This window comes from Dictyostelium discoideum (genome assembly GCF_000004695.1).
Source record: "Dictyostelium discoideum AX4 chromosome 2 chromosome, whole genome shotgun sequence".
Lineage (NCBI taxonomy): Eukaryota > Evosea > Eumycetozoa > Dictyosteliales > Dictyosteliaceae > Dictyostelium > Dictyostelium discoideum.
Genome location: NC_007088.5, coordinates 3,768,755 through 3,796,254, shown reverse-complemented (window position 1 = coordinate 3,796,254; position 27,500 = coordinate 3,768,755). Strand labels below are relative to the sequence as shown.

Sequence of the window (27,500 nt, the reverse complement as noted above, 5' to 3'; positions counted from 1 at the left end):
ACAAAATAATGAACAAAAAAAAAAAAAAAAAGAAGTTTTGATTTAATCTTTTTTTTTATCACTATAACTATTAATAGCTGCTGTGGATCTTAATCTACTACCGGTCCTATTTCTATCAGACTCTAAAATAAATGAATCGTACTCTTCCTCTTCACCACCGTCGCTATTATTTAAAGAGTAATTCGAGTTTATACCTGTATGATTACGTCTATTATTAATATTTTTATTATATCTATCATATACTATAACTTCATTTTCTTCATCGCTTTCTTCTTTTGTTGGTCTATTATTTTTAATTAGATTTTAAATTTTTTTTAGTATTTTATTTATTAATTAATTAATTATTAATTTATTTATTTATTTGGTTATTAATTTATTTATTAATTTGTTTTGTTTTGTTTTGTTTTGTTTTGTTTTTATTTATTAATTAATTAATTAATTTATTATTTATTTATTTATTTATTTATTTATTTATTTATTTATTTATTTATTTGTTAATTAATTAATTGATTAATTAATTTGTTCGTTTATTTATTTATTTATTTACTTTATTATTTATTTATTATTATTTATAGACAATAAAAGTTACATACTCGTATTTAGTTTCTTCTTTTTTGTTAAACATTTCGGTTAATTCCTTAAATTTTGTTTTGGCAGCCTCTCCTAATTGATTGAATTTCTCTTTAATATCCTGAAAATCTTCTTCAAACAAAGAGAATGCACTTGGTTCCTCTACTTCATCATATTGTTGCTGTCTTTGTTGTCTCAAAGCTTTCTCCCTTTGGAATTGTTCCAATTCTTCTTTTGGAGTAAGTCCTCTGTTATTACTATTATTGCTATTATTATTATTATTATTATTATTATTATTATTATTATTATTATTATTATTATTATTATTATTATTATTATTATTATTATTATTATTATTATTATTATTATTATTATTATTATTTCTCTTATTTTCGACACTATTATTATTGAAAAAACCTGAAAAATCTTCATCATTTCTTAACTCCTTTATAAATAATTGATTTTGCATCATCCTTGCAAACATTTCATCTTGTTCAATTTGTGCTAAATTCTATAAAAAAAAAAAAAATAAAGAGGTGAATGAGTTTTTTAATTTACTTTTATAATTTTTTTTTTTTTTTTTTTTTTTTTTTAATAATTAATTTATTTACTTGATCTTGGTCAGTATTTTCATTTATTGGTTGTTCTCCATTCATTTCCAATAAAGCATCAATTGTTTTTTCCATATGACCTTTGTTTTGTCTTAAGACAGTTTCTATAATTTCTTTGTCAAATCCACCAAATATTGTGGAAAGTTCTTCTATTGCTTGTTCGAATGGGACACTCATTTTTAATTGTTGAAAATTAATGTGTAAAAAATTAATATATATATAAAATTACCAAAAAAAAAAAAAAAAAAAAAAAAAAAAAAAAAAAGAAAAAGGAAAAAGAAAATTAAAAAAAAAAAAAAAAAAAAAGTGGGAATAAATTTTATTTTTTATTTTTTATTTTTTAATTAAATTAATTTTTATTTTTTTTAATTTTTATTTATTTTATTTTTTTTTTTTTTTTTATATAATCTCTTAAAAATTTTAAAGACAAATAAATAATAATTTTATATATTACAAACTATCATACGGTTTGTAATTTTTATTTTTTTTTTTTATTTTGGTTTTTTTATTTTTTTTTTTTAAATTTATTCATGAGATCAAAAAAATAAAAAAAAAATAAAAAAAAAATAAAAAAAAAAATATAAAATATCATAATAATGTCAGACGACGAATGGATCGAAGTTAAAGAAAATTCTGATAGTGGCAAAAGAAAGAAAAAAGAAAATAAAGAAAAGAGTAATAAAAAAAATAAAAGTGAAAATGATAAAAGTAATAATTTTCAAGAAAACCCAAAAGATGAAGTAAAAAGAGATGATTGGATGTCATTACCAATCAACAATGGTGGTGCTGGTAGCGATAAGTTTGAAAGCGAGTCATGGTTACAACAATTTAATAAGAATCAAGATAAACAAAGCGAGAGAGATAAAAAGAGAGAAAGGGATGAAGAATTGACCCGAATTTTATCAAAGACATCTGGTTTAGTTAAATCATTGGATATCTTAAGAGATAATTTAGAAGGAGGAGATAAAAATAGTAATAATCAAACATCATCTTCATCATCATCATCATCATCATCATCCTCTACCAATGATGCTAAACCTTCATATTTTGTTGGAGATGGTGGGGCCTCTTGGAGAGCAAAGAAATTGTTACGTTCAAAACAACAAGCAATCGAAACAGATACTGATTTAAATAAGGTATTAAATGAAAGATTCGATCAATCAGAGATAAATAAAATAGAATCATCATCATCATCTTCTTCAAAATATCCATATCATACAGGAAGTCATCGTCATAGATCAAAAGAACCAACAAAAGATTATCTCTTAAATGATGACAAAACTGATGACATTTCACAACAAATGAAAAAACCAAATCAATTCTCTCAATTAAAATGGGGAAAATCTTCTTCGTCATCTGAAAGAGATAGAGATAGAGACAGAGATAGAGACTATAGAGACAGAGACAGAGATAGAGACTATAGAGACAGAGACTATAGAGACAGAGATAGAGACAGAGACAGAGATAGAGACTATAGAGATAGAGATAGAGACAGAGATAGAGATAGAGACAGAGATAGGGATAGAGATAGAGGCAGAGACAGAGATAGAGACTATGAAGATAGGAATAGAAGTAGAGATAATGAAGATAGTGGTAGAAATGATAAAGATAGTGGTAATTATGATAATAGAACTCATTATGATAAAGAAAGTGAAAATTTTAAAAGAAATGAAGGATTCATTACCGAAAAGCACAAGAATGAAGCAAAGAGAGATGAAAAAAGGTATGAGGTTGTAAGAACTGAGCAACCAAGGCTTGAAGATTATGTCAAAAAAGAAATAAAGCCAAATGAATCAAATGAATCACATGAATTAAATAATACAATTATATCACCTGCAACAGCAGCAGCAACAACAACAACAACAACAACTTTACCAACAACTTCTTCAACTTTACCAACAACAACAACAACAACAACAACAACAACAACAACAACAACAACAGCAACAACAACAGCAATTAAAAAACCAATGAACTTAAATAAATTATCGGGTGAATTAATGAAAGCAAAAATGATTGGAGATAAAGAAAAAATTGAAAAAATTGAAAGCCAAATTAAGCAATTAAAAGAATCAACATCAGCATCCACAACAACAACCACCACCAATTCAACAATAGTAGAATCAACAAACAACAATACTATTGATAATTCATCAAAAATAAAATTATCAGGTTTAGATCAATTTGGTAGAAAGATATTTTTAAATGAAAAGAATAATATATCCAGTACAACAACATCGAATAGAGAAAAGGAAGAACAAGAGAAATTGAAATCAATGGATCCAAAGATTAGAGAAAGATTTGATTTAAAAAAAGGAGAACAAGAACAAAACCAATACTATAGTGATGATAAACATTATGATTTGGAAACATTGGTATCAATGGAAAAGAAACAATCACGAACATTTGAGAGTAGTAGAGATATGGATTATGATTTCTTAAAGACAATATCGAAATCAAATGCATGGACAAAGGATGATCGTGAAGATTTTGGTCCTGAATTTGATAAGTCAAATCAAAAACAACCATCAGAAAAGAAGAGAAAAGAGGCACAAGGGAAAGATATTCAAAGATTCAAAGAAAAAGCCATTGAATCTGATCGCCGTGTTTCTATGATTTTAGATAAATGTTGGTATTGTCAATCCAATGTAATAAAAGAGATGGTGATTGCAACTGGAACATCTTGTTATTTACAACTACCAAGTAGAGGTCAATTAGCAAGTGGTCATTGTCAAATTATACCAATTGCTCATACAATTTCTTGTGTAGAAACTGATGAAGACACTTGGGATGAAATTCAAAACTTTAAGAAATGTTTAATTCAAATGTTTGCAAAACAAGATCGTTATCCAATCTTTATTGAAACCGCTATGAAATTTAAACAACAACGCCACACCATCATCGATTGTATTCCTTTAACCTACGATAACTTTACAACTGCTCCAGCTTACTTTAAAAAATCCTTAATCGAAAGTGAAAGTGAATGGGCACCTCATAAACTAATCGATACAATAAAGAAAGGTGGACTTAAAAATTCAATCCCAAAAGGATTTCCTTATCTTTGGGTTGAATTTGGTTATAAACAAATTGGCTATCTTCATCCAATCGATAAGGAATCCGAATTTCCACATGACTTTGCTAAAACGGTTGTAATGGGAATTTTAGAATTAAATTTAGATGATATTCATAATAAAAGAAGATCAAAATCTGATGAAAGTTATTTAATTAAAAATTTTAAACAAAATTTTGATCCGTTTGATTGGACTAAACAATTATATGATTAAAAAATAAATAAAATAAAATAAAATAAAAAAATAAAATTAGTTTTCGAAATTATCTATATCTAACCTATGAATCTTAGGTATTATCTATTCAAATCTTTTTTTTTTTAAAATAGTTAAGACTAATTTTAATAAAAATAATAAAAATAAATAATTAAATATAAAAAAAAAAAAAAATTAATTGTTTTATGAACTTTTAAAAATATATCCAAAAAATTAGCATATTGATGAAAATGAATTTTTTTAGTTAATTATTTCAGTTTATTATTTTTTTTAATAACACTTAAAAGACAAATAAAATATATTAAAATAATATATTAAAGATTATTGATATTTATAAAAGAATTCTTTTAATTTTCTCAATTTTTTTTATCTTATTTTTTTCATTATCAAATATAGATTGATTACAAAAATATACAATTAGTTTAATTTTATTTTTTTAATATTATTTAGTGTGTATATATATATATATATAATTTTATTAATTTGTTCCTAATTTTCTTCCATTTGGTGAAAATGTTGATATTTTATTACAAGCAACTCTGAGATTTGGTGAGCTATAAAGATGAAAAGCTGGACTAGAGTTATCTTCCTCATCAGACTCTTCATATTGGCTATCTTCAAAGTCAAAGTTACTTTCAAATTCATCACCTTCTTGTTCACTCATACTATAGTTGCATGAATTGATTGGTAACGATGATGATAATGACGATAATGAATTATATAAAAGATTTGGTGAAACACAAATATTACAAGGTGAAATATTTGGTGAAGATAATGTTTGAACTCTACTTTGACTACTTGAAAGATAGTTATTGGATGATGTTGTTGGTGATTTACATTTACATTTATTATATTCAACATTTGATGATTTTGATAACTGATTCGGTGACAATATTCTATTATTATTATTGTTATTATTATTACTATTATTAATATTATTATTATTGCTATTGCTACTATTATTACTAATAACACTATTATTTATATCTTTAATTAAACTTGTATCAATATTATTGTTTTTTAAACTATAATCTATTGTATTATTGTTTTTATTTTTATCTTTATTATTTATTGAAATTTTATTAAAAAATGTTCCCAAATATAAAACTAACAAAGTAATAAGTAATCCAGAAGATTTGAAAATTATTTGAGAGGAAACACATATGGCCAATAAATATTTTAATTTAAATTGAATATTGTAAATGTTTGTTGAGAGTTCTAATGTTTCAATTATTTGAATCATTGTTGGATTTTTTAATAGTAATATTGAAAATAAATGTTGGAAAAAATTTTTAATTTTATTTTCATTTTTTATTTCTTTACTATTGTTATTAAAATTATTACTATTTTCAAAAGGTTGGTTTATATTATTATTTGAATTATTTAAAGTATCTTTATTTTTTTTATAATCACTTAAACTAGTAATACTGTTTCTTCTTTTAGTATTTAAAAGTGGTGAAGAATTTGTGACTGATGGAGGCGATGAAGAAGTTAAATTGTCATGTACAATTGAACCGTCAACAATTTTTAAACCCATTTTATTTATTATTATTTTATATTATAATTTAATTATTTTAAATTATTTTATTTTGTTTTATTTTATTTATTTATTTATTTATTTATTTATTTATTTATTTATTTATTTATTTATTTATTTAATATTTTTTTATTTATTTATTTATTATTTATTTTAATTTTTTATTTTTTTTTAGTATTACAAAGAATTTTTATGTATAGAAAAAAATAAGAAAAATATAACATATAAATTCTATATATTTTATTTTAATACAAGGTTTTAAAGTATTTATTATGATTTTTTTTTTAAAAAATATTTTTTATTTTTTTTTATTTTTTTTTTTTTAAAAAAAAAAAAATAGGTTAAGAAAAACAAAAAAAAGGATCTTTTTTTAATATTAGTGTTACTGTTGTGTTTATATGATGTTATTTGAAAAAAAGGAATTTGTGGGGTGTGAATTAATTTTTTGATGCATTAACCGATGAAATTAATATTAATTTAAATTTTAATATTATTTTCTTTATTTTTCATTTTCTTTTTTATTTTTTTTATTTTAACCCCAAAGCCTTAATATGCCAGATTTTTCTAATTTGGAATTTTTTGAGGTTAGTTTGAGAAAAAAAAAAAAAAAAAAAAAAAAATTAAATAAAAAAAAAATAAATAAAAAAAAACTTTTTTTAATTTTAAACTTTTTTTTTATTTATTTTAATTTTAATATTATTTTAAAAATGTTTAGATTTTTAAAACAATAAATTATAGGCCATTATTACCCCTCTGTTGTGTTTAATTTATTATTATTTAATTGAAAATTAATTCCCACATGTGGGGTGATTTTTAATTTTTTTTTTTCACAAATTATTTTTTTTATTTTTTTTTTTATCTAAACAATTTTTTGAAAAAAAAGAAAAAAAAAATGAAATTTCATTGAATAAAATAAAATAAAAATAAAATTAAAAATAGAATAAACCAATTTTTTTTTTTATTTTTTTTTTTTTATTATTATTTTTTTTAAAGTACTTTGAATAAAAAAAAAAAAAAAAAAAAAAAAGAAAAAAAAAAAAAAAAAAAAAAATTTCAATTACCTTTTAAAAAATTATAATTAAAATATATTTCCATATAGTAAATTAATTAAATTCTTCTTCTGGTTGATCCAACTCTGAATTAAATAAACCGAGGATTTTTACAATAAAACCCATTATTATCCAAGATCTAACGACCAACATTGATTGAACTACATTGGAAGGGTCATCCAAATCACTAAAAAACAATTTCATTCTATCAAGACCAATGAATATTTTTGGGTCATTTTCTTTTGAATCTACCAAACTATTTATAAGTTTAATGAGAGTTGGTGTTGGTGGTGGTTTAAAAAAGCTATCCTCCTCGATTGGGTCATTATTATCCTTTGGGATATCATTTAATAATAAAAAATCTAATTCTTCTTCTGATAATTCTGGACTAGCAATTGGTGCATAGTTATCATATAAATCTAATGATTGTTTTAAATCGTCAATTGATGTTAATATCATTGCTACAATAATGAAAAAAAAAATAAAAATAAAAATAAAAATAAAAATAAAAATAAAAATAAAAATAAAAATAAAAATAAAAAATATTAGAATTTGAGAGAAATTAAAAGTAAGAATTTCTTTTTTTTTTATTTTTATTTTTTTAAAAATTGAATATTCTAAAAACATACCTTGTTTATATTGTCTTGATAAAGATTTCCACCAATTTGTAAATTTTATTTTTTCTTCATTATCTTGCCAAAATTCTAAAAGAGATTCTCTTAGAGAGTTTCTTTGTTCTTTCCATGACTCTACTGACTTTTTAAACTCTTCAGATTTATATGCTGAATTTATATTTGTAACTCTTCCTTCTATTAATCTATCAATTTCATCTAAATCTATATTCTTCATTTATTTATATTTTTTTTTAATTTATTATTTTTTTTATATATTAATATATTTTTTATTAATGCGAGAAAGAAAAAAAAAACCAAAAAATAAAAACAAAATTAAAAAAAAAAAAAAAAAAAAAATCGAACGAATTGTGGTTAAATTGTTTTTTAATTTTTTTTTAATTTTTTTTTATTTTTTTTAATATCCAAATAAAAAAAAAAAATGATCAAAATTTTAAGAAATATTAATAATAATATAGTTAATAGATATGATGGATTAAATAAAAGTTATTTAAATATAAATTTTTATTGTTCTACAACTAACAATAGTAGTGGTAAAATTGACTATACAAAGTTAATACCAGAGAATGGAAATATTTCAAAATCAATTACAGAAAAGATTGGTAAGAATTTACATTGTAAAAGAGATCATCCATTGAATATTATAAAGAAAAAGATTCAATATCATTTTCAAAATAAATTATCAGATGAAGAACATAAATTCCAATTCTTTGATTCATTTGAACCAAAAGTAAGTGTTAAAGAGAACTTTGATGAATTATTATTTCCAGTGGATCATGTTGGAAGAAGTCCAAATGATACCTACTATTTCAGTAAGGATCAATTGTTAAGAACTCATACAAGTGCACATCAATCTCAACTTTTACGTGAGCAAGAAAAAGCATTCTTGGTAACAGGTGATGTCTATCGTAGAGATACTATCGATGCTGTACACTATCCAGTTTTTCATCAAATGGAAGGTGTAAAAGTATTCAAAGATAAAGTAAATTTAGCTATAGATGGTAAACCATTCGATGAAACCATAGATTACTATGAAGATAATAACTATAAACAATTGCAATCAGTAAAAGATGTTGAAAAAGATCTTAAACAATCATTAGAATCAATGATACGTAGTGTCATTGGTCAAGATTTACAAGTTCGTTGGATTGATGCTTATTTCCCATTCACTTCTCCTTCATTTGAAATGGAAATTTATTTCCAAGGTCAATGGTTAGAAGTTTTAGGTTGTGGTGTTGTTCATCCTTCAATCATGAATAATTGTGGTTTATCGAATGATAGAGCATGGGCCTTTGGTATTGGTTTAGAAAGATTAGCAATGATCCTATTCAATATTCCTGATATTCGTTTATTTTGGACTGAAGATAATAGATTTCATAATCAATTTAAAGGAGTTGATAAGTCTATCAGTACTTCATCTTCCTCTTCCTCCTCCTCCTCCTCCTCCTCCTCCTCAACATTATCTGATATAGATATTAAAGGTGTTCAATTTCAACAATTTAGTAAATATCCATCATGCTTTAAAGATGTTAGTTTTTGGTTAGAAGATGAAGAAAACTTTCATGAAAATAAATTCTATGAATTTGTTCGTGAATCATGTGGTGATTTAGTTGAAAGAGTTGATTTAGTTGATAATTTTACAAATAAAAAATTAAATAAAACTTCTCATTGCTATAGAATTTATTATCGTTCAATGGATAGAAATTTAACAAATGAAGAGATTGATATTCTTCAATTTAATTTACGTGAAAAATTAGAAAATCATTTATCTGTTAAATTAAGATAAATCAATTTTAAATCAAAAAAAATAAATAAAATAAAATAAATTATTATTAAATATTATGAAAAAAAAAAAAAAAAAAAAAAAAAAAAAACAAAAAAACAAATAAATAAATATTATTAAATATAGTTTATTATTTTATTTATTACCAATCATTATTTAATTCATAACCTAAATCAACTAATAAACTACCAGTTTCTTCTTTAAACCAACGTTTATTATTATCAGTGAAATAATTTTTCCAATCACCAATTTCACCTTTTCTAAAGAATTTATTTTTATCAGATTTTTCATCGAAACCACCGGGTATAGTTTTATCTTCAACAGATAATGGTTCAGCTTCATTATAATCTAAATCTAAAAATTGGTAAAGAGCTTTTCTATTTTCTTCAGGATTTCTATGTAATTCTTCATAACGTAAAGAGAAAACCGAAGCAACTGGATTCGATTGTAATGCATCAATGACAGATTGATCCTCTCTAACACGTTTTGCCCAACCAGAAGCGATTTTTCTAAAGCAAATTTCTTTTTCCAATAATCTTTCTGGATAAATTGAGAAGTAATCTTTTGTACCATTATCAGCACGATACTCTTTGACATAATCTGGATTGACTAAATGATGTTGATTTGGACCACACCAATTTTCAAAACCACCTAATCTTACATAATGCCAAAATAAACTTATAACCACATCACGACCATCTCTAATGATTAGAATATATCTTGAACCAGAGATAATTGGTGCCAATGGTGATGGAGTTTTCTCACCGATCCAATTAATTAATGGAGCCAATGATGGTGATACACCTGATAATAAAATATTTCTAACAAATGATCTATACCATTTTCTACTATAAGATTTATATGGTTCTTGTGCAGCTGCCCATGGTTTCGATGTAAATTTATCTAAACCTTCCTCCATAATAGAGAAATGAAACTCTTGTTTTGCCATGAAAATTCTTGGATGTAAATCAATAACTTTTTTTAACCAACTTGTTCCACTCTTTTCATGACCTCTAACAAATAACATTTTAATATGATTTCTACTTTCCATATGATTCTCTTCACCATTTTCATTAAAATTATCATTTGATATTTTAATTAACTCTTGGTTATTATTATTATTATTATTATTACTATTAATATTATTGATGTTACCACTATTTAATAATCTTTCGCATTCTTTTGATTTTGTATTTACATTAATAATCTCATTTAAATATAACTTCTTTGTTGTTAAAAAATGTCTTGTCGCTAATGATGATAATTCAAATGTTGGTGGTAGAATATCTATTTTTTGGATAATAAAAAAAAAAAAAAATTAAAAATTAATTAGTATTATTATTATTATTATTATTATTATTATTATTATTATTATTATAAATAAAATTAAATAAAAATATTATAATATTTACTATCAAAATTTTTTAAAACTCTAGTTTCTTGACTATAGGTAATTTGAGGTTCATATTCTAATCTATCAGAGATAAATAAAACCTTTGGTATAGTTTGTAAAGAATAACCATTACTTGTTGCATGAGCATAAAAGTCCCAAGTACCACTATTTTCAATATCGCTATTGAAATCTAAATGATCAAAATGATCATTATCAGCGCTATTGTTTTTCTTGAGTACAGGATATTGATTACTTAATTCTTGTAAAGCTACTCTACTTATTAATAAATTACTACTACCATAACAATTATACATTATACCAGGCATACCAGTACATCCCATATAAATTGAAGTTATACTTGTATCTGGTGAATGATCTAAAGAAGAAGATGTAGTTGAAGAAGTTGTAGTGGTGGTTGTAGTGGTGGTGGTGGTGGTAGTAGTGGTAGTAGTAGTTCCAATATTTTTATTAATTTGATCAAAAACTTTATCAATTATAATTGAATTATTTCCACTGAATAAAACTGAACCAGTGATAATTTGAGCATTTGTAAATTGATCAACTCTTCCTAATAGATATAAAGCATTTGAAGAGAGATAATCTAAAGGATCTAAAAAGAGGATATTATCACCTGTTGAATGTTCTAATATTTCTTTTGAGTTCCATGGTTGAAATGGTTGTAATAAACTATCATTAATTTCAGTTACAAGATAAAAAATATTTAAAGATTTTAAAAGTTTTGAAAGTTTTGGAGAGATTTTATCAGTTGAACCACCAGGAATCTTTGAAGATTTTGCTATTAAAATATTATAATTAAAGTATGGTGATGGTTGAGATGAAATAGAGTTTATATTTTTTAATAAAGTTTCTAAATTACTTCTATCATATATTAAAACTATAGTTAATAATTTCTTTTTGATATTATCTAATCTAACACTATTTAATTTTCTATTTCTATTTGTTATTGAAGAATCCAATTGTGCAATAGAATGCCAATTACTCCAAATCATTTGACGAGTCCATTCATCAGTTGAAAATCTAGCAGCAGAGATACCAGTTTCTTTTAAAGTTTTAATTAATTTGATCAATGATTTTGGTTTTGGATCGAATAAAACCCTCTTTCTATCATTTGGATGAATGAGTTCAGGTATACCACCAACATTGGTTGCAATTAAAGATAAACGATGAGTTAAACATTCCAATACGGTATTTGGAGAATTATCAATGGGTGAAGCGACCACAACCAATTTATCATGTTTATTGGTAGTTAAATATTGAATTGCTTCAGTATGAGATTTTCCAACTAAAATTTGACAATAAATATCCAATCGTCTACAAACTGAATCAATATATAAATCAGCCATTACATTGAATTCCATTAATTTCGTATTTGATCCAAGGAATGTAATTTTCATTGAATAACTCTTTATTTGTTGTGATAATGATTCTAAAGCTTTTAAAAATATATCTAAACCTTTTCTTGACTCTAATCTACCAAAAAATAATATTTCATTAAAATCATGTAATTCTAAACCATTATCATTGTCATCATCTTGCTGATCAGCATTAATATCTTGTTGTTGTTGTTGTTGTTGTTTAAATAAAAAATCATTTAATAACATTGGTGATAAGGATTGTTGATTTTTACCAGGTAATAAATTTTGATGAACAAAAGAATTCTTTGGAATTTCCCAACGATTATAAGTCATCCAATTTAACATATAATTACTTGGTGATATAAGATAATTTGAGAATTGAACCGATTTTCTTTCTAAATAATCTACTTCGAAATGTTTACCATCATCTAGATTGGCAGAATTTGCGATTCTTTCCCAAAGATGTGGACCATGACCACCAATGACAATGTTTACCTCTTGAAAGTGTAAACCTTGACGTTGTGATAGAGTTGAGAAATAGGCCATACCACCATTGTCATGAAAATGTATGAAATCAAATTGATTCTCGTGTCTTGATAACCAAAGATAAGTACGATAGGATCTAATGCATGGTCCAGTACAACCTATCATTCCAATGAGATTATCAGTTTCATTTGGGTTCAATTTATTCTGATTTTCCATTGCAACCTTTGATCCAACCGATAGAGGATCCAATAGAAAGAAATCTAAAATCACCAACTCTATACCTTGTCGTCCGTAAAGTTCTATCCAATGCTCCATTGTTAATCTCTTCACTTTATTCACTAAAACAATTGTAATTTGATGTCCATCCTCATTCAATTTTTGTGATAATGCTGTATATGCCGTTCCAATACCACCTCCCAAAACTGGTCCCTCTATTTCAGTTGTAACTATACAAATCCTCTTTTTATCCATTATATCACTTGGTAATTTTGACCATTCCTCTTTAATCTCATTGTTAAATATCTTTAATTTATTTTTATCTTGATAATTATCTTCTTCTTCTTCTCCCTCTTCTACTTCTACTTCTACTTCTTCTTCTTCCTCTTCCTCGTAGTAGTGGTATGTTTCTATATTCTGCTCTTCAGGATTATATGTGTAGAGCTGAGGAAATTCTTCATTTAAAAAATTAATATTTCTAAAACTATTATATGAATTTTTCTTTACGTTTGATTTTTTATTATTATTTTTATTATTATTATTATTATTATTATTATTATTATTATTATTATTATTATTATTATTATTATTATTATTATTATTATTATTATTATTTTGTTCTTTAATATGTTTTTCTTTTAGTTTTGTGTCAATAATATTATTATTTAAAATGAATATAAACAAACATATAACAAATATTGCAAATATTGATTGTTTTGAAAAAATCTTTGAAATCATGATTTTTTTATTTAAATATTTGTTATTTATTTGTTTTATTTTCGTAATATTACACTATTTGCCTAAATCGTTTGACTAGCAAACTTTTTAATTGAACCAATTTAAAAAAAAAAAAATAAAAAAAAAAATAAAAAAATATTAAAAAAAAATAATAAAAAAAAAAAACAAAAACGAACGTTCGTTGGCATTTTTTTTTTTTTTTTTTTTTTTTTTTTTTTAAATTAGATTGGTTATATTTATATAAATTTTTTTATTGTATTATTTTAATATTTAGAAGATGAAATACAAAATTGTATTAAAAAAATAATAAAATTTTGTATTTCATCTTCTAAAAATTAAAATAATATAATTTACCATTTTATTTTTTCATACAAAATCAATAATAAAAAAAAAAAATAAAAAAAATAAAAAAAATAATAAAAAAAAATAATTAAAAAAATTTAATTTTATTATTTTTTGTTGTAATTTCAATTAAAAAAAAAAAAAAAAAAAATAATACCAATAAAATTTTTTTTTTTATCCAAAAATTAATTAAAAAAAAAAAAAATGGTAAATTATATGATAGCAGTGGATGAAGGAAGTAATACTGAACATTCAATCAAAGAAATTATTAATCATGTATTTCAAAAAGATAAGGATTTGTTATACCTAATTTCTGTAGCAGAGGATCCAATTACATTCCCATCGTCCGCAATTTCTGCGGTTGTTGTTTCAGGTATGTCTTTTTTTAAAAAATAAATAAATAAATAAATAAAATAAAATAAATTAATAAATTAATTAATATATATAAAATAAAATAAAATAAAATAAAATAAAATAAAATAAAATAAAATAAAATAAAATAAAATAAAATAAAATAAAATAAAATAAAAAAAAAAAAAAAAAAAACAAAAAAAAAAAATTAAATATTAATATTTACATTAATATATATTTTAAAGAAACATTGAAAGCAATTGAGAGAAAACACAAATCAATTTTAATAAACAGAGCTAATTTATGTAAAAATTTAGGTGTTCAAAATGTTAAAGCATTGTTAGGCCATGGAAATCATGTTGGAGAAGCTGTAATTAAAGCAGCAGTTGAAAAAGATATTCACTATCTAGTAGTTGGAAGAAGAGGAATTGGACCAATCAAAAGGATATTCATTGGCTCAACTTCTCGTTACATCCTTGAACATGCAAAGTGTAATGTAATCTGTATCAAAGACGATTCAAATGCTATTGATCAAGCACCTTCATCAAATGACTCTTCCTCAAGACACATTGATATCAATGAAAGTATAGATGATAATAAAGAAACTGACACTTACAATGATTTTGAACATTTGCACTTACACGTTTAAGAAAAAAAAAAAAAAAAAAAAAAAAAAAAAAAAAAAAAAAAAAAAAAGATAAAAAGATCCAACACTCAATAATATACAAAAAATTGTATTTATCATTGAATACAATTAAGAAACACAAAAGGAGAAGAAAAAAAAAATAAACAAAAAAAAAAAAAAAAAAAATTAATTATCTTAATTTTATTTATTTATTTATTTTTTTTTTTATTTTTCCAAATTCGATGTTGTTTATTTTTTTTTTATTTTCTTACCTTCCAGACTCCCGAAACTCTTAAACTTTTCATTTTTTTAAATTAAAAAAATATCTGATTTTTGTGTTGATCGAAATTATTTGAAAAAAAAAAAAATTAAAAAGCTTTGGAGTAAAGTAAAAAATTGAAATTTCAAAAGAAATTTTATAAATAAGAAAAAAAAAAAAGAAAGCCTTTAATGAACGATATAATAAATGAACAAACTAAACAAGGTAAAAATAAAAAAAAATAAAATAAAATAAATGGATTTTAATGATGGATATTAATATATTTTATATTATTTTTAAAAAAAAAAAAAGGTAACTTGGGTGGCAAAAATGAAACATTAGGAAAAAAATCATCATCTTCTGATAATATTGTTAATTTTTTTTTTTTTATTACTGGTGAAATTACAGATAGTTCATTTGATAATAGTGTAGATCCATTTGTTAGAATAGAAAATAAAGATGAAACCAAATGGTGTTTTTAAAAACACCCGTTCGAAACAATACAAAGAAACTAAGGTTGTAGTATGAAACTAACTGTGACATCAATTTAGATCAAATAAATTGGCAATTGAAATGCATCACAAAACATTTATGAAACAATTCAAAATTTTTCATCCAAAAGATAAATCAAAATCAGTCGGATCTGTTTATTTGTAGATTGAAATCAAATAAAATAAATACTATTTTGAATTTATCATATAAAAAAAAAAAAATATCCTTTTCTATGATGTTTGTATCATTTTTAGGTTGTTGAATAATGGTAATTTTGGTATTGATTTTAGGGCTGGTGTTGAAACCTTTCGTTTTCTATTTGAATCTTATTTGGATTTAGATGCATCATCATCACTATCTTGGTCTTCAAAATCTCTTCTCCATTATCGATATCTATATCATCTATTTTTGAAGTCATTTTCTTAAAATTTTAAGAATGTGTGCCTTTATTTAACAAACAAAAAAATTAAGAAAAAATAAAAATAAAATCAAAAATAAAAATAAAACTTTAAAAAAAATTGATACCAAAAATAAATAAACAAGAAATTAAAGAATAGGCTTTGTGTTAAAATTAATATAATTTTTTTTTTTTTTTTTTTTTTTCAATCAATAACTTTTTACTGGTGAAAGGGAAAATAAAATGAAAATTCATTTCGCCACTTCCAGATTTTTTATATTTTTTTTTTTTTTTTATTATTTAATTTTTAATAATAACCATAAAAATAAAGAAATTATAAAGGAAAAATAAATAATAAAATATATAAAATTAAGAAGGTAAAATAATTTTTTAAAAAAAAATAAAAATAATAATAATAAAGAATGATCAAAAAAAAAGAAAATAATTTAATTTAAAAAAAATTAAAAAAAAAAAAAGTTGTAAATCACAAAAAAAGATATTTAAAAAGTAAAAAAAAATTAAATTTCTTTGTGATATTTTTGAAATTTCAATTCTTTATTAGGGGTTGATAAAAAAAAAAAAAAAGTATTACCCTATATATCTACCCGAGAATACAAACAGGATGGGGATTATTTTTTATTTTTTTTTTATTTTTATAATTTTTATTTTTTAAAATTTTAATTTTTAATTTTTTTTTTTTTTTTTTTAATTTTTTTTTTTATCTTCAAAATTTTTATTTTTTTTTTTGTTTTTTTTTTTTTTTTTTTTTTTCATTCTTCAATATTTTATATTGCACACCATTATACTATATACTTTTTTTTTTAAAATGAATTCTAAATTTGCTGATGAATTAATTGCAACTGCTGTAAGTTTTAATCAACTATTTAAATTTTTGATTATTATTTTTTTTTTTTATTCTTTTTATTTTTTTATTTTTTTTTTAAATCAAAAAAGATTGGAAAAAAAAAAAAAAAATATTATCTCCTATGTGAAAGATTGTCCGACAATTGTCCGACAATTTTTCGGAGTTTTTTTTTTTTTTTTTTTTTTCTTTTATTCCTTTTTTTATCTATTTATTCATTCTTTTATTAATTATTAATAAATTTTATTTATTAATTTATTATTCTTATTATTCTTATTATTTTTATTAATTTTTAAAATTTTATTTTTTTATTTTTTTATTTATTTTATTTTAAAAACAGAAAGCAATTGTAGCACCAGGTAAAGGTATTTTAGCAGCAGATGAATCAACCAATACAATTGGAGCTCGTTTCAAAAAGATTAATTTAGAAAACAATGAAGAGAACAGAAGAGCCTACAGAGAACTTTTAATTGGTACTGGTAATGGTGTTAACGAATTTATTGGTGGTATTATTTTATATGAAGAAACTCTTTACCAAAAGATGGCAGATGGTAGATTATTCACAGATGTTTTAAGAGAACAAAAGATTCACATTGGTATTAAAGTTGATAAGGGTGTTGTACCAATTCCAGGTACCGATGGTGAAACCTCAACCCAAGGTTTAGATGGTCTTGCAGAGCGTTGTAAGAAATACTATGAAGCAGGTGCACGTTTCGCAAAATGGAGAGCAGTCTTAAAGATTGATCTTGCCAAGAATTGTCCATCCCAATTATCAATCACTGAAAATGCACACACATTAGCTCGTTATGCTGCAATTTGTCAAGAGAATGGTTTGGTCCCAATCGTCGAACCAGAAATCTTAATGGATGGTAATCACACTGTCGAGCAATCTGCTGAAGTCACTGAAAAAGTTTTAGCTGCAGTTTTCAAAGCACTCAATGACCATCATATCTTATTAGAAGGTGCCTTATTAAAACCAAATATGGTCGTCAATGGTACCGACTGTCCAATCAAAGCCACCTCTGAACAAATTGGTAAATTCACCGTCCGTACCCTTCAACGTACTGTTCCACCAGCTCTTACTGGTGTTGTTTTCTTATCTGGTGGTCAAACTGAAATTGAAGCCACTGCAAACTTAAACGCTATGAATGTCTTACCAAATCGTCCATGGGCTCTCTCTTTCTCATACGGTCGTGCCTTACAGGCCTCTGTCATCTCCACTTGGAAAGGTGAATCTGCCAACGTTGAAGCTGCTCGTAAAGTTTATTTACATCGTGCCAAGTGTAACTCTCTTGCTCAACTCGGTAAATACACTGGTGAGGAATCAACTGGTTCAGCATCTGAATCATTATATGTAAAAGATTACAAATATTAAATATATAAAATAAATATCTAAACATTAAAAAAATAATAATAATAATAATAATAATTTATTAAAATTTAAGCAATCATTCCATATATTTAATGATAAAAGATTATTTTTATTTATTTTTAATTATTTATTTGGTTTTAATGCAAACATAAGTTGAGTAAGAAATTGTACAAGTTTTTATGAGTGATTATATCGGTGCATGTTAGAGAAGTTGAAAGATAATAATGAAGTTCTTTTTTCATTTGACATTAGTTCCAATCGTTGGTTGGAGATCTATTGAATTTAGATTGGTTGAATCATAAATACATGTGGAATCATCATCAATTGATGGAGTTGGTTCTGGAACTATGCTATAACATAAGATGCTATCGTAAAAAATATATAAAATACAAAAAAAATAAAATATAATTTATAGTAAATTATTATGTATTAAAAGCACCAAAATGACTGACATCCAAAAATCTATTTTATACATTTTCAGAAATATATTTAATATGTTTTTTTTTTTTTTAAAATATATAAAATAAAAAAAAAGTGTAACCTATATATATATTAGGTTTATTTTTTTATATTTTTTATTTTATTTTATAGTTATGGTAATTTAATTGTTTTTTTATTATTAAATAATTGTTTTTTATTTTTTTATTTATTATTTATTTATTTATTATTTATTTATTTATTTATTTATTTATTTATTTATTTATTTATTTATTTATTTATTTATTTATTTTTACAACAATGATAGTTGTTGGCCTATTTAAATTAAAAAATAATTTTTTTTTAAGACTATTGTTATTATTATTATTATTATTTATTAAATTTATTTGAAAAGTATATTTTTAATTTTTCATTTGAAACTTTCTCAAATTGATTTTTAGACAATGAAGTAAATTGAAAAAGAAATTCTGAAGCTTTAATTAAACCTTGATCAATGGTTTGAAGCAATAGAGATTTTAAAACTGTAGAAGGCAATATTCCACCATCTAGCTCTTTCTTTAAAATGAAATCATAATATTGATGTATGTATTCTAGTAATTTTAATCCTGTATTGTATGTAATGATATAAGAGATAAAATTAGAAACAATCTCTCTAAATTTCAATTTTAGAGCTGATGTTTTTTTGGATGAATAATGAATATTTTTAATCTTTATTAAAACCCAATTTAAAATTTAAAATTATTAGCATCATATAAATATGGAGTGAATTGGGTAACAAAATTAATTAAAGATAATAATCTACCAAGAAAATTATCATTTTCCATATCATATTGATAATTGATAGTATTGTTGTTGTTGTTGTTGTTGTTGTTGTTGTTGTTGTTGTTGTTGTTGTTGTTGTTGTTGTTGTTGTTGTTGTTGTTGTTGTTGTTGTTGTTGTTGTTGTTGTTGTTGTTGTTGTTGTTGTTGTTGTTGTTGTTGTTGTTGTTGTTGTTGTGATAGTACATTTTTTAGAAGTTTGTAATTATTATTACAACACTTTGAATCATTACTAATTCAATATAAATCAAACAATCCATCAATCATTGAAAAGGAACCAATTAATTTTTTTATATTTGAATTCATTTATATCAATAACAATTATTACCATTTAAAAAGTTTCTATAGAATTTATAATCATCTTTAATTGTTGAAAATAATTTCTCTAATAATAATAATAATAATAATAATAATAATAATAATAATATTGGATGTATTTCCAAATCTTTAAGACTAAAACCGAAATGTAAATACAATCTACAATTTCTATAAACATTTTCTTTTAATATATTAAAAGATTCTCTATTGATGATATTGAATCATAATCAGATGAGAATTGTTTATCCATAAATGAGAATATCTTTTTATAAATTGCTTTATTTCTAAATAATTTCCAAAATAATATTTCACCTGCTTCAATATTATCTGTAATTGTTTTTTTAAAAATAATTTAGTCAATAAAATAAAAAATAAAAAATAAAAAATAAAGTAAAAATTTCTGTTATAATTAACTCAGCATATTTTAAAAAAGATCGAGTTATCTCAGAATAAATTCATTTATTTCAAAAAAAGTTTTTTTTTTCGAAATTTTTTCAAATTTTATATGTTTTTTTTTTTTTTTTTTTAATAAAACACATTATTTAAAACAAAAATTTTAAATAATGGACCTATCAGTGGATAATTGAATTAATTCTGAATAAATAAAGTTATTTTGAAAAAGATCGAGTTATCCCGGAATAAATTGAGTTATTTCGAAAAAAGTTTATTTTTTTTTGAAAAATTTTTCACTTTTCATATGTTTTTTTTTTTTTTTTTTTTAATAAAACACATTATTTAAAACAAAAATTTTAAATAATATAAAACAATATTTGTAAAGACTGTCGTAGAATTAAATTTGGTTGTATTTATAGAGAAATAAAAAAAATATAAAAAAAAATGAATTTCGAAAAAAAAAAGGAACTTAAAAAAAAAAAACTACATATAAAAAATAAATCCTTTATTTGAGCCCTGGTATTTTTGATTTTTTTTTGTCAATCATACTATTTATTTTATTTATTTATTTATTTATTATATTTTTTATTTTAATTGTGAATAAATGAAAAAAATTAAAAAAAAAAAAAATAATATGGCCAATGAAAAATTTTTCGCGAAAAGATTGATCTTTTCCGGGATAACTCGATCTTTTTCAAAATAACTTTTTTTTTTCAAAATTAATTCAATTATTCACTGATAGGTCCCCCATTATTTAAAACAAAAATTTTATGTAGTTTTTTTTTTTTGAAGTTCCTTTTTTTTTTTTCGAAGTTCATTTTTTTTTATATTTTCTTTATTTCTCCATAAATACAACCAAATTTAATTCTACGATAGGTCTTAACAAATATTGTTTTATATTATTTAAAATTTTTGTTTTAAATAATGTGTTTTATTAAAAAAAAAAAAAAAAAACATGCAAAATTTGTCAAAAAAAAATAAACTTTTTTCGAAATAACTCAGCTTATTCCACAGCGAAGAAAAATCCTCCTTTAAAGCAAATTTAAATTTAATTTAAAGCGAATTTAAAGTCCTGAATTAAAGCAATTTTTAAGGTAATTTTAAAGGTAATTTTTAAGTTTACTTTAAAATCACCTTAAAAAATACCTTTAAAATTACCTTAAAAATTAGCTTTTTAATCCTTTAAAAGCGAGGTCCGGAGTTCGAAGCCGTTATTTAACGGATAAATTTTTTTAAATTTTTTTTTTTTGAATTTTTTTTTGAATTTTTTTTTGAATTTTTTTTTGAATTTTTTTTTGAATTTTTGTAAAGTATTTTGATACTTTACGAAGTTTTTCGTTTTTCGAAAAATTTAGTTTTTCACTTTGAATACAAATACAATATTAATATTATTTGATTAACTTGAATTTCTAAATCTTTATAAAGAAATGGGTGTTGAGAACTGTACATTCATGCTTAGTCTCCTTCAACAGGAATTAAGTCAGTGGATCCATTTGCCACCGATCTGTCATAAGAAATTAATTCGCTATCGAATGTCGATTCAACCCATGGTATTACTATCGTGAGGTCGTTAGATTCTCTGCGGGTGCAACGCCGCGTCCTTTTAAAGCAAACCGTGCTAACCTGAGTTTGATCTGGAGCTTCTATAACCACATCGACTACATGTTAATCCCCGTCAGACCGGTAAGTCTGGTTCGTCAGATACCATCAGCATTAACCTGATTACGAAGGATGACGCACTACTGACGGTCTAACTTCGACCGATTAAAAGAGATTCGCGATCTACTGCCGTCTTATCTTTGGGTTAAAGACCATCATAGACCTGAGAAACCAGGAAGAACTACGTACCGTATTAATCAAACTCATCGGTAAGAAAGGTGCGCTTATTATGATTAACGGGACGTGGAGTTATCGTCAGCTTGGTTTGGATAAAGAATGGCTGCGTGACGCATTGCAGAACTCCGGTGTTAAAATTAAAGAAGCAGACCGTGACTTCTTTAACCGCTGGACATCAGGTTCTTTACGTTCACCTCTGTCAACTGAGCTAAACAACATTATCCGTGACTATGAACGTGACCCACTGTGGACTGAGTTCCAAAGACGGTTACAGTATCGGCTGACACATACCAAAAGATCGACATGAGAAATTAACGAAGGGGCACACATTCTACTAGGGATGGATCCCTCGGAAGCGATCGGTAGAGATGCCATTGGTTTAGTGTTTACTTACATTCGTGATATGGTTACAGTAGATGCAGGGGGTTGTAATGAAACTAACCTGATTAAATTCGCCGTTACAAGGTATTGATCCATTCAAACATATTTTTAACTGGATTGTTGAAGAGGTGAAGGTGGATAAAAATGCAGCTGCTATGGTTAACAATCCACTGCGTCCTCGTGGTAGTTATTTCTACGATGACGTGCGTAACAAGTTTGGGTTCGTTACTACAGCCGAATCGCGTTGACACTGTACGGTGAAGTCCTACCTGAAGCGGCTAAACGCGCTGGTCGTGTTACTCACGATAAAACGCTGATTAATGAGATCACCAGTCTGGTTGTTAAGAATGGTCGTATTGACCACAAGGCGTCTGGATACGATGACTGTAAAAGTTTCTCACACTAATCTTCAATCCATTGTCACATTTGTTCAATCTTTAACCGAACTAGTCCAATCTTTAATCTAATGTCATTCCATATGAAGGATAGAAAGAGTGAAAGACTAACATCATAAAAGTAAACATACATAAAACAGATAATTGAATGTAAGGGCGTTATCTAACTAAACCGAAAATCAGAATTTTTATTATTTTTTTAAATTTTAATTTTATTTAATTTTTTTAATTTTATTTTTTGACTGAAAAAATAAAAAATAAAAAACAAAAATTAAATGAAATATTTTTACATGGAGATGCGCGAATTTGTTATGTTGTTGAGCTCAAACTAACTTTAAATTAATTTAGTTTTGAGTCTCTAACAATGACATGGTAGTGAGTTGGCTGTTAAACTTCTGGTTTGTTATGAAGGCATCTAACCTATCCCACTACGGTATCCCTCGTGGTGTTATTCTGTCTAATTCGTTCAGCCATAGCTTGTCTCCTGAGGAACGTCTCCAGGCTCATGAGGCAGAACTACAGCAAGCATACCGTGGAGAGCTGGATTCTTTAGTGGAAGAGTTACAACATACATATTTGTAGTATTTTTTAAGTAAACTCGAACACAAGCTTGTGATTAAGAATAAGGCTGGTAATTTATATTATCATATATATATATATATATATTATGAATAAGATTTAAAAATTTAATTTATATTATCATATATATATATATTATGAATAATGTAAAAGCCGACCACCTCAGTCGTCTTTCAGAGATGAATCACATATCATCGACCAGAGTAATCAAGAGTTACAACTGGCAACTTCAATTCGGTCAAATACAGATGGATCTGTTCGCATCTCACCTCAACCATCAAACGAACAACTACTCAACAATCAGAATGAATGCACTCCACCTCGATTGGAGTCAATATAAGTAATGTCTGGCCTTTCCACCACCCATTCTTTTGCCTTCTATACTGGAGAAGATGAACTCATCCAGTTCGAAGAAGGTTTCTATAATACTGATCTTCCCAATCTGGAGATCAGCAACTTGGTATCCGATGATTCAAGCTCAAGTTCCTCGTCATCATCGTCATATGTTTCCTCAAGTACTGGGAACATTCCAAGAAGTATTGACCAAACAATCAGTAGAGTCGATACCAATCCACACAGCGGCGAAAATCAACACTTTAAAGCACCTTTAAATCCAAGTACTCTTTTTAATATATATTAATAAGTATACTTAATAAGTAATACTTATTAAGTACATAGAATTTATAATGGTGTGATGAAAAAAAATACAATAAAAAAAAAAATTTAGGAATTTTTTTTTAACACAAAAAAAAATAAAAAATTTTGGAATTTTTTTTTTTTAACGAAAAAAATAATATTTATGTTTAAAGGAAATTTAAATTCACTTTAAATTCACTTTAATTCTACTTTAAATCCTATTTAAAATTAATTTAAAATAAATTTTAAAGGTATTTTTAAATATCTTAAAAATTATCTTAAAAATTACCTTAAAAATTACCTTTAAAATCACCTTTAAAATCACCTTTAAAATTGCTTAAAAATTTATTTTAAAGCAAATTTTAAAGGCATTTTTAAATATTATTAAGTATACTTATTAAATATACTTATTAAGTATACTTATTAAGTATACTTATTAAATATACTTATTAAGTATACTTATTAAGTATACTTATTAAATATACTTATTAAGTATACTTATTAAGTATACTTATTAAATATACTTATTAAGTATACTTATTAAGTATACTTATTAAATATACTTATTAAGTATAATTATTAAGCGTAATTACTAATTATAATTATAATGTACTCTTTGTAAGTACACTTATTAAGTATTCTTATTAATTATATTTATAAAATTCAATTTAAAAGTGCATTTATAAATTTATATTATAAAGTTAACTTGATAAGATATATTAATAATATCACTTTAAAAATAAAAATTAAAAAAAATAATTTAAAATAAAAATTAAAAAAAGATTTAAAAAAAAAAGAAAAAATTAAAGTTGAGTATGTGAAATCATATTAATTTTTTTTATTTAAACGATTTAATTTAGTGGAGCATAAAGAGGTATTGAAGTGAATTCAAAAGCAACCTTTTCAGTGTAAGTAAGTTCATCAGGAGAGTCAATGAACTTTTGAGAAACACCACGCAATGCTTTAACTATTAAAGAAATAAGAGGTTTGGAACCGCTGTACCATTCTTTTTCTTCAATTGTAAAGCATTGAGACACTAAGAACTTTACAAAAGGATCGGAGTCAAAAGCTTCTAAGGTAACTGTATCGATAATAAGAGTGGCCAAATCAAAAGGAGTTATCTAAATAATAATTAAAAAATTAAAAAAACAAATTATTAATAATTTATTTTTTTTTTTTTTTTTTTTTTATTTTTTTTTTATTTTTTATTTTTTTTTTTTTTTTACATACCGATTCATACTCCATTAATGGTGGAACCTGAGAGAGCAACTCGCTGAACTGTTCTACTTTATTTCTAACTAAAAGTCTAAGGGTATTTAGGGCTTTAATACGTGTGTTACCACGTTTATTGTTGACCCATTTAACCAATTTGGATAGAACAACTTTATTTTCATTTGAATTTGTACCGCCAGCATTTAATATACAGGTCCTAATAAAACGAGAGGAAATCTTATGTATTATTTTTGTTTATTTAATTTAATTAGTCTCTTTCTTTTTTTTTTTTTTTTTTTTTTTTTTTTTTTTTTTTTTAATATTATCTTACCTTACCAGTTGCATAGTATTGAGAAACACAATTTCTGTGCAATGTTTCATACACCAATATTTTTTCTACAATATTTGTTGTTGGTGGATGACTTGCATTTGGTCTTTGAGGTCTTTGTTGTCTTCTAACAGTACGTTGTGGACCTATGGAGGTATCAGTTTGATTTAAAATAAGAGATGTGATTGGTGTTATTGGTGATGTTGGTGAAGTTAAAGATGATCTATTTACATAATTACCACTTCTATTTGGTGTTTCAAATGATGCAGAATTATTGTGAGTCATTTTTTTTATAATATTTTTTTAATTTTTTTTTAAAATCCTATAATTTCCAACCGAAAAAAAAGAAAATTGGAAAAAAGAAAAAAAAAAAAGAAAAAGTTACGTAAAAATGTAAAAGTTATGTAAATAAGCACAGCAAAGAAAAATGCACCTTTAAAGCAAATTTAAAGAAAAGTTGATTTAAATTGGATTTAAATTGAATTTAAAGCCGCGTTTAAAAAATTCATTTTTAAGGTAATTTTTAAGGTAATTTTTAAGATATTTAAAAATGCCTTTAAAATTTGCTTTAAAATAAATTTTTAAGCAATTTTAAAGGTGATTTTAAAGGTGATTTTAAAGGTGATTTTTAAGGTAAATTTAAGATAATTTTTAAGACATTTAAAAATACCTTTAAAATTTATTTTAAATTAATTTTAAATAGGATTTAAAGTAGATTTAAAGTGAATTTAAATTTCCTTTAAACATAAATTAAAGGTTTTTAATAAAAAAGATCTAATTTTAGAACAAAAAAATGGGGATAAAATATTCTATCATTTTTAAATTTTTCATCAAAGCAATCAAATGGTGTAATGGTTGATGAGACTACCCTTTAATAGAGGGTCGGGGGATCGAATCCCTTTTGGTAATTTTTGAAAAATTAAAAAAAAAAATTTAAAAAATTTATCCGTTAAATAACGGCTTCGAACTCAGGACCTCGCTTTTAAAGCGATTAAAAAGGTAATTTTAAAGGTAATTTTAAAGGTAATTTTAAAGTAACCTTAAAAATTACCTTTAAAATTACCTTTAAAATTGCTTTAATTCAGGACTTTAAAGCAAATTTAAATTTAATTTAAAGCGAATTTAAAGGTGGTTTTTTCTTCGCTGTGAGTTCAACGAATTTTTTTCATTTTTTTTTTTTACTTATTGAAAATTGGTCATGGCACTTATAAATTATAAGATAGTTAGACGAATCGATTTGTATTGGTATTAATGTGTTTAATATGTTATACTTGAAAAGCTTTTTCTTAAAAAGTGGTACTTATTATTTTGATCACCTGTATCTTTATCAAAGTATTGTATATAAATAGAATGTGCACTTTTTTTATTTTTTAATTCTATTAAACAAATAGCAATAATTATTGCACTCCATCGTCCAGTTAATGAATTTTCTGAGGCAACTTCAATTCCATCACCAACATTATATATTTCTTTTAAATTTTTAATTGATTTATGAAATTGAATATTTTCAATGTTTTTGTAATGCAAGTTAATGTCTGATAAAATATTATTTTTTAAATAAATATTTTCATTTTTTTTAATTATTTGCCCTAAAATTAAATCATTATTGTCATCATCTTTTTCTTTTAGATTGTTAAAATTATCTAAAAATGTTGCCATTAATATTTTTTTTACTCTTTCAAATTTATGTTGATCTTGGTTGTTTGTATTGTTTGTCAAAAGGTCTTTAATTTTACTAAATTGTGCTTCAAATCTCTCTGCTGATGTAAATTTTGGTGCACCCCAATTTT

The 27,500-nt window shown here is 23.8% G+C and overlaps 14 protein-coding genes across 14 annotated transcripts; 8 read left to right on the top strand and 6 right to left on the bottom strand.

Annotated features, from left to right (window-relative positions):
* Positions 1-42: 42 nt before the first annotated feature.
* DDB_G0274365 (hypothetical protein) lies at positions 43-1,358 on the bottom strand (the record flags this gene model as incomplete). The annotated part of the gene is made up of 3 exons (XM_638790.1): positions 43-283; positions 594-1,081; positions 1,182-1,358. The coding sequence occupies 3 exons, from the start codon at positions 1,356-1,358 to the stop codon at positions 43-45; spliced, it is 906 nt and encodes a 301-aa protein (XP_643882.1).
* Positions 1,359-1,777: 419 nt separating this feature from the next.
* DDB_G0274367 (cwfJ family protein) lies at positions 1,778-4,465 on the top strand (the record flags this gene model as incomplete). The annotated part of the gene is made up of 1 exon (XM_638789.1): positions 1,778-4,465. One exon carries the CDS (start codon positions 1,778-1,780, stop codon positions 4,463-4,465), a length of 2,688 nt encoding a protein of 895 aa, XP_643881.1.
* Positions 4,466-4,943: 478 nt separating this feature from the next.
* On the bottom strand, positions 4,944-6,002 carry DDB_G0274369 (hypothetical protein; the record flags this gene model as incomplete). The annotated part of the gene is made up of 1 exon (XM_638788.1): positions 4,944-6,002. One exon carries the CDS (start codon positions 6,000-6,002, stop codon positions 4,944-4,946), a length of 1,059 nt encoding a protein of 352 aa, XP_643880.1.
* Positions 6,003-7,105: 1,103 nt separating this feature from the next.
* Positions 7,106-7,900, bottom strand: DDB_G0274771 (hypothetical protein; the record flags this gene model as incomplete). The annotated part of the gene is made up of 2 exons (XM_638787.2): positions 7,106-7,629; positions 7,681-7,900. 2 exons carry the CDS (start codon positions 7,898-7,900, stop codon positions 7,106-7,108), a joined length of 744 nt encoding a protein of 247 aa, XP_643879.1.
* A 204-nt stretch (positions 7,901-8,104) lies between these two features.
* On the top strand, positions 8,105-9,469 carry mpheS (phenylalanine-tRNA synthetase; the record flags this gene model as incomplete). Its single annotated transcript, XM_638786.1, has 1 exon — positions 8,105-9,469. The coding sequence occupies one exon, from the start codon at positions 8,105-8,107 to the stop codon at positions 9,467-9,469; it is 1,365 nt and encodes a 454-aa protein (XP_643878.1).
* Positions 9,470-9,608: 139 nt separating this feature from the next.
* On the bottom strand, positions 9,609-13,675 carry gtr1 (hypothetical protein; the record flags this gene model as incomplete). The annotated part of the gene is made up of 2 exons (XM_638785.1): positions 9,609-10,753; positions 10,879-13,675. The coding sequence occupies 2 exons, from the start codon at positions 13,673-13,675 to the stop codon at positions 9,609-9,611; spliced, it is 3,942 nt and encodes a 1,313-aa protein (XP_643877.1).
* Positions 13,676-14,221: 546 nt separating this feature from the next.
* DDB_G0274757 (hypothetical protein) lies at positions 14,222-15,017 on the top strand (the record flags this gene model as incomplete). The annotated part of the gene is made up of 2 exons (XM_638784.1): positions 14,222-14,390; positions 14,614-15,017. The coding sequence occupies 2 exons, from the start codon at positions 14,222-14,224 to the stop codon at positions 15,015-15,017; spliced, it is 573 nt and encodes a 190-aa protein (XP_643876.1).
* A 426-nt stretch (positions 15,018-15,443) lies between these two features.
* On the top strand, positions 15,444-15,734 carry DDB_G0274759 (hypothetical protein; the record flags this gene model as incomplete). The annotated part of the gene is made up of 2 exons (XM_638783.1): positions 15,444-15,477; positions 15,565-15,734. 2 exons carry the CDS (start codon positions 15,444-15,446, stop codon positions 15,732-15,734), a joined length of 204 nt encoding a protein of 67 aa, XP_643875.1.
* A 1,233-nt stretch (positions 15,735-16,967) lies between these two features.
* fba (fructose-bisphosphate aldolase) lies at positions 16,968-18,378 on the top strand (the record flags this gene model as incomplete). Its single annotated transcript, XM_638782.1, has 2 exons — positions 16,968-17,006; positions 17,344-18,378. 2 exons carry the CDS (start codon positions 16,968-16,970, stop codon positions 18,376-18,378), a joined length of 1,074 nt encoding a protein of 357 aa, XP_643874.1.
* Positions 18,379-18,818: 440 nt separating this feature from the next.
* On the top strand, positions 18,819-19,117 carry DDB_G0274761 (hypothetical protein; the record flags this gene model as incomplete). Its single annotated transcript, XM_638781.1, has 3 exons — positions 18,819-18,871; positions 18,911-18,931; positions 18,967-19,117. The coding sequence occupies 3 exons, from the start codon at positions 18,819-18,821 to the stop codon at positions 19,115-19,117; spliced, it is 225 nt and encodes a 74-aa protein (XP_643873.1).
* Positions 19,118-19,638: 521 nt separating this feature from the next.
* Positions 19,639-19,938, bottom strand: DDB_G0274769 (hypothetical protein; the record flags this gene model as incomplete). Its single annotated transcript, XM_638780.1, has 2 exons — positions 19,639-19,864; positions 19,886-19,938. The coding sequence occupies 2 exons, from the start codon at positions 19,936-19,938 to the stop codon at positions 19,639-19,641; spliced, it is 279 nt and encodes a 92-aa protein (XP_643872.1).
* A 1,832-nt stretch (positions 19,939-21,770) lies between these two features.
* Positions 21,771-22,486, top strand: DDB_G0274377 (hypothetical protein; the record flags this gene model as incomplete). Its single annotated transcript, XM_638779.1, has 2 exons — positions 21,771-21,822; positions 22,164-22,486. 2 exons carry the CDS (start codon positions 21,771-21,773, stop codon positions 22,484-22,486), a joined length of 375 nt encoding a protein of 124 aa, XP_643871.1.
* A 1,391-nt stretch (positions 22,487-23,877) lies between these two features.
* Positions 23,878-24,174, top strand: DDB_G0274763 (hypothetical protein; the record flags this gene model as incomplete). Its single annotated transcript, XM_638778.1, has 1 exon — positions 23,878-24,174. The coding sequence occupies one exon, from the start codon at positions 23,878-23,880 to the stop codon at positions 24,172-24,174; it is 297 nt and encodes a 98-aa protein (XP_643870.1).
* An 847-nt stretch (positions 24,175-25,021) lies between these two features.
* Positions 25,022-25,995, bottom strand: DDB_G0274765 (hypothetical protein; the record flags this gene model as incomplete). The annotated part of the gene is made up of 3 exons (XM_638777.1): positions 25,022-25,291; positions 25,401-25,619; positions 25,714-25,995. The coding sequence occupies 3 exons, from the start codon at positions 25,993-25,995 to the stop codon at positions 25,022-25,024; spliced, it is 771 nt and encodes a 256-aa protein (XP_643869.1).
* Between the last annotated feature and the right edge of the window lie 1,505 nt (positions 25,996-27,500).